This window comes from Melospiza melodia, chromosome 14 (assembly GCF_035770615.1).
Source record: "Melospiza melodia melodia isolate bMelMel2 chromosome 14, bMelMel2.pri, whole genome shotgun sequence".
Taxonomy (NCBI): Eukaryota; Metazoa; Chordata; class Aves; order Passeriformes; family Passerellidae; genus Melospiza; species Melospiza melodia.
The window spans coordinates 6,260,533-6,271,566 of NC_086207.1; the positions used below are offsets into that span (position 1 = coordinate 6,260,533).

The following is an 11,034-nucleotide window of genomic DNA, read 5'->3' on the forward strand; positions in this document are numbered from 1 at the left end:
CACAGTGAAACTGAGATCCACACGTGGTTATTAAGGTTTGGATACTGGGATCAATACACCAGGCTAGACAAACAGAACAATAATTCTATCAAGGAGCTCCATTTGTCAGCATTAAATAATCTCTTTTCTCATGAGAATGGAAAGTTGATGCAAGGGACCAGTGGTGAAAGCAAAAACCAAACAAAAGAACCCCCCAGAAAAGTCAGCAAGCACTGGAACACCAGCTATTGATCAGCACTGCTGTGCACAGGATTTAGGAGCCCTGTTTAGATGCAGGTCTTTGATAAATACACAGGCACAGTGCTGGGGAATTGTTTATCTACTGGGCCAAGGATTTAAGCACACAGTTTATAGAAATTTATTGCTACACTGGTAGGAAAGGTCACAGAGATGCCTGTGAAAACTGAATTTACTGAATTCTTTCCCGGGTTTAGATGCTTTAATTTAACATAAAACTGTGTTTCGTATGGAAACAGAACTGAGGTTCATAATTTTCTGTATTCTCTGTATGACTCTGAAAGGAACACAGGAGCTGTGGATTTTGAAAATGTCCTAATCAGAAACTTATCTACATGTGGTTAAGAAACACCATCATTTCAGAGAGAGCTGAAGAAAATGAGCTCTTCACCAGTCATGTTCCAGAGCTACAGGATGTGGGCTCCTATGGTAACCATGCCTCTGTAAGCTTTTTTCTTCACAGGCTTGGTAAAAAACTCCTACAACAGCATTAGAGCAGGAGAGATGATTGAAGCTGCAGTCACAGAGGGAAACTGACTGAAATACAAATACTGAAGCCCCAATTCAGGTGTGCAGAGGGGAACAGCTGCTGAAGGTGAGCCCAGGTGTGCAGGAAAGGTTTTGGGGAGCAGAGCCCAACAGTGCCCCCAGCAGCCACACCTGAGGGATTTTGGATGAGGGAAAGCTGATCTATAAATCAGAGTTTTCCTTCATCATCTTCCTGCATGCCTTTTGCTTCCCTCTTCAGGTTTCTAAAGCAGGATATTCATTTTTGCTAGTCCAACATGTATAATGATACATGTTATTTAAACATTTTACTTATTTTATTTAAATTATTAAAGCCTCAAAATAAATTGCCTTCCAGGAAAATGCCTGCAGTGGGAGTGTAGAGCTAAATAGATTCATCCCCTCATTTTACAAGTACTCCATAAATTATGTGTCTTGTTTCTTTTGCCATAATTTTGTTATCTTTCTGGAATAGAAATTAGAAGGAATTTCAGATTGAGGAGGCTTATTGAACCAAGAATAAATTCTTGGTTTTTTTGACATAAAGAAGTTCCCAGCAGCTCCTTCTCCTGAGAGAGGAAAGCAAGGCTTGAATCATTCAACATATGGGGAGAAATAAGAGAATTATAACTTTGAAGTGAGACACTGCTGCTCAGATTCAGCCATTTATTCAAAAGAACATTGAAAACAGTTCCTCAGAGCTGCCTTAGCCCAACACAAAATTGAGTTTACATGGTGTAGTACATGTGTAATTCTATTCTGACTGGTCTGTGTTCCTAAAGGGGAGGGTGACAAACAACCCTGCAAAGTTGTGATGACATTTGAGGATACATTTCCCTGGAGTGTTTGGGATGTGGGGGGATGTGGGGGCATTCCCATGCTCTTGTCCCATCTTCCTGAAAAGTCCATGGAGACTAAGATTGCTGTTGACCAGTAAATACTTTAGATTTCAAAATATGCGCTGCTCTACTTAGTTGTAGCTGTCTCAAAATACAGATGCAAATGACTGAGTCATTTATTTACACTGCATTTCAGTTTTGCTCTCCTAAGACTTCATTAATAGCCCTGAATGTTTTGAAAGGTGCAGCAACAAGCTGGCAAAGGAAGTGGCTGCATCAGCTTAGAGATTTCTAAATGAGTAAGTGGAAAGTTAACAAGAGATATTTTACTGCAGAACTTGGATTGTTTGGTAGGATGAGTTTTAAAAAATCCCTGTACAAAGTTTTGGGCCATAAGCCTAGCTACACATTTTATGATAAACCACATCCCAAACCACTTTGCAAAAAAAAAAAGTAACAAATAACACCAGCAGCTGCATCCATCTTATCTACAGCACCAAACAGCTTGATCATCACACCTGCTTTTCTTTTTGCTGTTAACTGTGAATAAAAGTTTGACTATTCTATCCAGTTATTATGTTTTCTGTCAGGTGTCAATGATGTAATTTCCCTTACAAACTATTTGTGAGTGTCACCTCAGAGCTCACCAGCCAAAAGCAGGGTTCCCTTTCCTCCCCCCTCTTACAGGATCCTCAGGGTTGTTGTGTGCACAAACACATTTAACTCATTATTCTCTTCAAAAACAATATATGAAAACCCCATGAGGAATTAAATATTTTTGGTGGGATACAACGGGTTGTTGGCTTTTTTAAAAATAAACTCTTCAGTGAGTGGAAATAAAAGCCCTTTGAAATCACTCTGAAGACCTCTCCTACTACTTCTCTCCTTGGCATCCTGCATCCCAACCATAAATACAAAATGAGTCAGCATCCCTCAGGCACAGGAGGCACCCAGCATTCACATCAAATCCCAACAGCAATCAGTGACCTCAGGAGCTGCTGAAGCCATGGCAATAAGATTAGAGGGAGATTTGGGTGGCAGCTGCCCTCCCCAGCCCAGGCTGAGGTGTGCCCAGCAGCGGTGGATCTGCACACAGGTGCTGCAGGATCCCCCCAGAATGGCAGAGAATGCCCAGAAACTCTAATTTTACAGCAGCGTTCTTAGCAGGGACATGACAACACTGACAACACAGTTGGAAGATTTTTCCCTGGAAAAGCAAAGAAGGAAAACCATCTCCAGAGCTCGCCATAACCTCTGTGGTGATTTGATGGCACACACACACAACTCAGTCAGCAAACAGCCCAGTGCAAGCCGCTGGGATTCTGAGCTCCCTGGGAAGCAGAGCTGAAGGCCAGCACACCACAACACCCATATTGCTCAGAGAGCAGGGGGAAATGCCAGCTCAGAGTGCTGACAGAGCCAGCCTTCCACAGGGAGCCCTGTTCCAGCGCAGGTGGCTTTGAATGGTCCCTCAGGAGTAGGAGCAGCTCCCATCGTGTCCAGAAGTTCCCAGAGGATCCTTTCCTGCCCAGCCAAACACAACCTGTGCAAACACCCTCAGCACTTCTGGGGGTTTTGTGTCAGCCTCACACCCAAAGACATTGACCAGTGTCCATCTCAGCAGGAAACACTGAGGGAAATCCTTCTGTCCCCATTGAACTCCTCCTCATCTACTGCAGCCAGAGCTGCTGAGTCTGATAATCCTCACCAGATGTGTCAGTGCACTCCTGTACACATGGCTGTGGACAGAGAAAACAATTAACCTGCCCTATTTAAATTACATGTCCTCCTCAAATTAGAAAATGGCCAGCAGAAAAAAATCCCAAAAACGCTGTGGACCTTGTTAGGGAGTTTTCACACACAAAACACTGTAGAAGTCACAAAATCCCAGGTAACAGAACCCCTTCCTCAAGAAAATACATTTCCTCAGAGTTAAAGACCCATATTTTTTTCCATTTACATGATTAACCTCTAAGCTACTGCAAGATGGGAATGGTAAATGAGGAAAATCCCACAACCCGCAACACTGAAGCCATTTATTATCATGTGCAGTCCCTGTCCTGACCTTAATGAAGAATACAAGCACTACATTGTTTCATTTTGAGACTCACCTCTCTGTCACAAGCTGTGTTACAAGTTGTTTTCCTTGGCTATTTTCCCACTCTTACACAGAATTTGAAAACAAAAAACTTCTCAGGTATTGCAGAACCAGCTCCTAATTTCACTTTACCACAACAGAAGGACAATTTGGTATGATTCTGATGCAATAACTCATGATGTGTTCTGCACATTCAAACAATTTCTAATTAATAGGTGCAGCAAGAATCCTCTTATTTTTTAAGTATCCATAAAAGCTCCACTTCTATGAGTAGTCAGGTATTCATAAAAGAACAGTTTTTAGTGTTCAGTCACCATTTTCTTCCCATGAGAACAGGGTGAAATTATTCAGCAAGGAGACAGATAAACCACAGGTGAAAATATTACACAGTCCTAATGGGATTTCTTGACTTCTAGAAAAAATGTGTTTCAGTATTCCAAGTTAAGGATGTCCCCCTAAAACCTCACAGAGTAAGTATGCCTGAATGTTCAGAATGTGGACACAGCTCTAAGACAGGCCAGAAACTTGTCCTAAACATCTGGGGGGGTTAGAAGCTGATTAATTCATTGCAAATCGTGCTCAAAGGGCAACTCTGCAGTTCCCAGGTAATGAGAGAAAACAGCTGAATACAGATTTCCTTCCCTGCTCACCCATGGGCCAGATGGAGGTTTTAGCTGACCTGAGCTACTTATTTTCCTTAAACACAATAAAACCAGGATGGATTACAAGAACCTGGAAGCTCTAACATACCAAACTAGTCATTGTCTCTGACTCTTTATCTCCTCAGATAAAATTGCAGCACAGCCATTTTTCTTAGAACTCTTCATGAAGAACAGAGTATTTAGCTGTGCTTTTTCCTTTTTATGAAGGACCATGGATAAAAATATTATTTCCCCAGCTTTTGCTGCTTCCTAAGGAGCTAGAACAGTTTATGGGACGCAGAGGGAGCATTTCTTGGAGGAAACCTGCCCTGAACAAAGCTCTGCTCTCTGCCCCCTTACACCTCAATATATTCAGATTTCAGAGATGTAGAATAATTTCAGAGGATTTCAGCAGAAGAAATCAGACAAGCCAGTCTTAGCCCTGTGTACTCAGGCTGAGCAGGTGCTTTTCTACACCTTCAAAGAAGTCAGCCACTCTTTCCCATAATTTTGCTTCAAAAGGAGAAACATTCATTTTCAGATTCAGCAGAACAGGAGTAAATCTGATTCTTGAGTTTAGAATGCCAACGTTTCACCAGTTTGTAACTTTGCTCAAAGTCTGATAACTGGCAAAGACTTTCCATCAGGAAATTGCCACCCAAAGCCACCAGCCTGCCATGACTATTCCATCTTGTCCTGTCCATAGGAATAACACAAATTTATGCTGGGAATTCTGCAAGACTAAGAGCAGGTTTCATGTGTAAAATCAGGATTGTATTTTTCTGGTACAAAGCTGAGTAACTGCTACCTGGAGTACTCCATTTTAGTTAAGTAAAGCACAAAAGTGGGCACAAGAGACTGCAATTTACCATGACCAAGGGATGGTGAGATCCTCCAGATCCACCCTGCAGTGTGCTCTGTTCATCCAGAGCATGATGGGCCCAATATTCTCAAACTGAAACTCTGCTCATCAGCAGAAACTGAAGGCATCAGGCACTCTTCTAAAAAGAGACTTGAAAATTCAACGTGAGGTTTGTAATCAGAGACTTAAACCCAAAGATTTTCAAAAACACAGAAGACAAAAATCACCCTGTATGTTCAAAAAGCTTCTGGTGTGAATTATTCCAAAAGCTCATCAATTTTCACAGAATTTATGACTCAGAACACTCAGTTTGCCCATTTTTCATATTTCCCTCAGACACAGGAGGCATGCTTACAACAGACTGTTCTCTTCATTTGAGACCATAGTTTTCAATAGCCCTTGTTCAATCCTCACTATTCCATGAGTTTCATTTACTTAAAATTTGGCAACCACACTATTTTCCTGACAATTTCTAAGAATATAATTTCTGGGACAGGAGAGCCAGCGATGGTGGTACATGCTTGTTTGGGTTTGTTTGATTGTCTTAATTACTCTGAGTGCAAGAGTCTCCCATTTTTTCTCACCAACATTTATAATGAAATACATTTGGTTTCCAAGATAGAGCAAAATAAACTGAGAGCCAGCAGTTTGGCTAAGAAAAGGAACTTCTGAGTATAAGCTAAAGGTTGTTGAATTTGTACTCACCTATGAAATTCTAGCAATTGTTGAAAAACAGAGACAGAATGCTCTAACTGAAGAAAACCTACCATAAACGACATGTATGTGCACTTCCATTACTATTCTAATCTTGTGGGGAAGTCCATTTTGATTTTTGTTTATTTTGATTTGTGACACACTAAACCACAGACACCGCTACAACTGTGATGTTTGCATACAAATATAAGGAGTTTTATAAGGTGTTTGATGGAAAACCTTTCTTTAGCCCAGGACATGGATTTGGGGCCAGCATTCTCACACACTGCAGGTGCCCAGATTGTCTCTTACACCCAACTCTGCTACAGTGAGAGCAGCAGGGCAGCTACAGAGGGGAAAGGAAACAGCAGCAGGGCTGCAGTGCCAGTTCTTCCCAGTGACCCACTCTAGAGTAAATTGTACTGTTTTGGACATGAAAACAAACATTGCTGGACTGCCATTAGTTTTTGAAAGATTGTGTTTCACAAGGTGGTTTTTTGCTGTGTGAGGTTTGCTGTACCTTTCAAATACCACAGAGACTACTACAAGTGCAAAAGTTATATGCTTTCTACTATTTGTAAAATTGAAACAGAAAATTGGAAAATTGACACCTTTTATTTCGTAACGTAAACTGCCGCAAGAACAGGCCACTTCCATTTCGCAGTTCTGCTACTGCTGGACATGGACATTGAACACCACGTTATTTTCTTCTTGTTAATTACTTGGTGTTGCATTTTATTTCATGAAGCCAGTTAGGTTGTTAATGCATATCAGAAAAAACTATGGCCTACATAAAATATAATTCTTTTGGAAGCATTTAGAAGGTTAATAACTAAGTAGTAACATGCATCTTTCAAGTCCTTTTGCTTAGATTCCTACTTGTTTAAGGCTTTTTAAAAGCAGCAATTCCATCCTTAATACAAATTAACATAATTCATTTTAAGATTACTTTCCTTCCAAAAAGTACAACTTAGCAGCTCAGACCCAGATTTTTTCTGTAGCACTGACCATAAGTGACAATTTTGCAGAAGCAGCTGTAGGATTCCCCTTCCCCTACATTTGTTCCCCATAATTCTGGCCATTGTACATTATACAGCACATTAATTACTCAGTCTGCTTCTAACACACCAAGGTGGGAAAAGCTGCATTGCTGTCAAAGTGGAAAGCTGACTCTGGTGTTCTTCATTCTGTTGGACAGATCAAAACTTAGTAAAATTTTGATCCTTTAGTTACTGCCTGCTGGTGAAGGGGACGGTGCTAATCCATCACAGCAGAGACAACACCTGCCCACATCCTGCCTGGAGGACACCAAGACAACACTGACATGGCAGCTCCCAGAGCTACTTACCCACGCCACTCTTGTCTGTCCTGTGCCACCTTGCCATGGCAGTGAATCCAGGGGCTGCCAGGGATGGGCAGAGCCCGTCTGGGGTTCAGAGCCCAGGGGGGACCAGGCAGGCCCCGGAAGCGCAGCGGGCCCGGGACGAGCAGGCGGCGGCGAGGGCTCTGTGAGATCTGCTGCCTCTCCGAGCTTCCTTCCTCTTTTCTCAGCTCTGATACCCTGCCCTGTCATGGGGGAGGGGAATCCCAGCCTGGCTGCTTCTCTTGCACCGTGGCAGCTGTGAGCACACAAGCACAAAAGGACCAAACCCACGCCAGGACCTTGTGGCACCACCCCTGGCCTTCAGGTTGGCTGCTGGACACCAGACCAGCACCGGGCTGGAAAGGTTTGACTTCAGAGATGCTACTTGATAAAAACTCTGCTCTTCTTAAAGAATTATTGTCAATAAAAAACTGCCAAAAGCAGTTTTTTATAATATTTTAATTATATTTCCATAGGCTGCTGTGGGAGCCAATTTGGGTGAGGACATCTTGGATGTCTTCAGGTTGGCTTCAGTGACCATCTCTGACCACAGCTTAGGTCAGTGTTGGACACCAAACCAGCACCAGGCTGGAAAGGTTTGACTTCAGAGATGCTACCTCTTAAAAATTCTGCTCTTCTAACCGGTCCTCAAACTTGGATTTGAACTTTTCATGTCACCTCTCCAAAAAGAAACCACGAAGACAAAGCCACATTTCAACCACACCCATTCTTTTAAATTACTATCATTTTATGTTTGGAGGAAGAAGCAGGAGACCCTTCTCTAAACAATGCAGTACTTTCTTGAAGACTTATTGTCAATTCAAAATTCCCAAAAGTAATTTTTAGTATATTTCCATAGGCTGCTTGGGCGAGGACATCTTGGATGTGCAAAAGACCAAGCCAAGCCTTTTAGAACATGAATGAAGGGCAATATACCAAATTGAAGGCACTATGTCACCTTAAAGCACAAAGTGATTTACTCATAATTTCAAGTTAAAAAAACTCAAATGAAATCCTTGCAAGATTTACTGCATGTTTGATCTTCTGCTTAGTACAACAAATGCAGTTGACAGTCCTGTCCTCTGGATATTCCACTGTAGTTTAGCAATCACTGTTTATGCAAACTGTTTAACACTGCCATGCTATATCCATCTCCTGATTTTTGATAACCATCTCCTCTGGTTTTGCAACATGACATCTTATTTCTCAATTTTAACTAGCAATCATATGGAGCACAGACTGCCAGTCTCTCTCCTTGCATGTGGAATTCTGATATATATTTCTACAGGAAAATCACTTTAACCTTTACCACAGATTTGCTTGAATTGGTCTAATCTTAACCATACTAGCTTAGAAAAGGATTTAGCTCTTTACTCTCCCCTGAAATAACATTGAAAGTCATGTTATGTTTACTAAAGTCAGCTAAATTCCCAGCAGCTCCATTATCTCCGTTTACAGACAAGCCTCATCTAAAAGTTCTTAATCTTTTTTGTCCCTGGAAAATCCACTTTATATTGTTATTCTGTCAAAAACAGATCTTGAGGCAGAACAATTCCTTTCAGATTATTCTGGGTTGAGTACTAACTTCCTAACCAGTGGTAATTATCTTCCTCACTCCTCCCAATCCCTGTTGCAGCAAATCCCTTCTTCCCATTCACTACTTGGCCTAAAGGTTGCCTTGTTTTTATTTTCTTGTTCTGCCTGGCTCTCCCTTATTATGTTTCCCTGTAAAGCAACAGCCCAGAGGAAAAACTGCTCCTTTCTAGCACTCATTTACAAATCTGCTTCTCTAATATACCTAGTTAATACTATTTTCTTTTGAAAGTAAATTATCTGAAATAAAGACATTTCACCTGCAAACTGGGATCCAATTTGCAACACTTTTCTGATGGCCTGATGGGATTCTGCAGGACTGGGCTCTGGCCAGAGCTCACATCCCTTCTTGTACCCTCTGGATTCACCCCAAAAGTCAACTCAAAGGCCAAAACTCCCACAGGAATTGCTGCCTCCCACTGCCATCCCCTTCCCCACTCAGGTCTCAGCTCTGCACAGCTGCTGGAGCTTCCTCCTGGGCAGATTCCCATCATGATGCTTTTGCAGCCCCCCAGCCCCTGGGATCCACTGCCACTTCATCTCACTCAGCTCCCACCTTGTCTGGCTGTGCCTGCAAAATTCCTGCCTCTAACTCCTAAAGAATGGATGGGGCAGCCAAATCCTTCCTTAGCTGCAGGAGGAAAGGACATCAGAGCAAAGGACACACAGGAACCCCAAAATCCTGTTCTTACAGCAGATAAACCCCAGCACAGGTCTAAGGAATTAAGGTGGGCAATAGTTACACCCCTTGTCCATGGAGGTTTTTATTCCAAGTTGGTTTATTTGTGCAGTTATTTCCACACTGATATTCCACAGAAAACAGTGAGCAGAGTCATCACCCTCACATACCTCACCATTTCTTCCTTAAGTCTTTTTCAGGACAGAAAGTTTTCCAAGGAAAACAGAAAATTCCTTGTTTCCTCCCCAAAAGATTAAACTTTCTGTGGAAGAAGTTCACAATAAAAACTTAGCTTACTTTTTGGGGGCTGGGGACAAGCAGAAGAGAGACAGTGCTTGCTTCCTTCAATATTGCTATCAGTTCCAGAAAACAAGACCTTGTAAGATGATGAGTAGCTAGCTACCCATTTTTCAGCTAAGCTAATTTCCATTATAAAAAATTTGAGCAGAACACAGAAGTTGCATCTAAATTCTATTCTATGCCAAGATCTGTGAGCACAGTTGCAGAAAAGCAAGTGGTGAGACAAACCAGAACCAAATCAGAAAATAGACAAGAACTCCCATGCACAGTAGCTCAGGTGTGTCACAGCAAACCCAAACCCCGGGCCCCAGACTCATTACACCCCCTGCACTCCTGCAGGAGGATGTGCAAACACAAATCCACTGCATAAGATGGTAAAACCTGGGCACTCCAAGTGGGCTCCAGCAGCACAGACTGTAAAGCAGCCCCTGGGGGTAATGAGATAATCCTAATCAGTTGCATTTGTTTGTTGAAATGACATCCCAGTTTTGTTTGTCACAGAAATTAGTTATTTCAACCTAGAAAAAGCTTTAGAAATGCCACATGCCAAGTAGCTCAACATAAAATTAACTATAACATAAATCAACACACAATTAACATAATTAACTGTCTCAGTACTGCCATTTAAACACATTATCCAATGTCAACTTACCACAGGTTTTCCTCTAAGTAGAACAATCATGTACCTCAGTTGTTTTAGGCTATTTGTGTCTCACAGTAGTGACAGTAAACAAATGTAGCTTTCATCATTTACATAAAAAAGGATTTTTCTAACATTTTGTAGCATAAAAGCCAGGATTTCTTCAACATGACATCATTTAAGTTCACATACCAAAGTCAAGAAGAGCAAGAACTATTTCATGGCTACACATTTGCTGTCAGTAAAAGTTAACAAGAAGATATTCTGTTTATGTAGCTTCATTAACAACAGACTGAAACACTCAGTTACATAGCAAATGTCTTACACCAGTGAAGTGACAAAATCTGATTCCATGACACAGATTCCTGATTATTTTGTTCAAGAGGCAGCAGCCACTGGGCAGTGCCTAAACAGAACTGCGCAGAAATGCTCTGATAATGAGATGGAGCTGCCTGGAAAGGGAGAAGATGGGGTCATTAAAGTAACTTTTTAGTCACTTCTGCTGTGATCATAATTCAGTTTTTGCTGATGTGACTGATGAGCTAAAGCCACCCACATGCACAACCACAGTTAACAAAACCC

The 11,034-nt window shown here is 41.7% G+C and overlaps 1 protein-coding gene across 1 annotated transcript in view; it reads right to left on the minus strand.

Moving 5' to 3' along the window:
• The window catches only part of DOCK2 (dedicator of cytokinesis 2), a 159,538-nt gene extending 152,182 nt beyond the window's left edge, over positions 1-7,356 (minus strand). The window contains exon 1 of the mRNA XM_063168555.1: positions 7,226-7,356. Within this exon, the coding sequence (XP_063024625.1) occupies positions 7,226-7,262 (37 nt within the window). The 5' untranslated portion in view covers positions 7,263-7,356. The remainder of the gene's footprint in view (positions 1-7,225) is intronic.
• Positions 7,357-11,034: the final 3,678 nt, after the last annotated feature.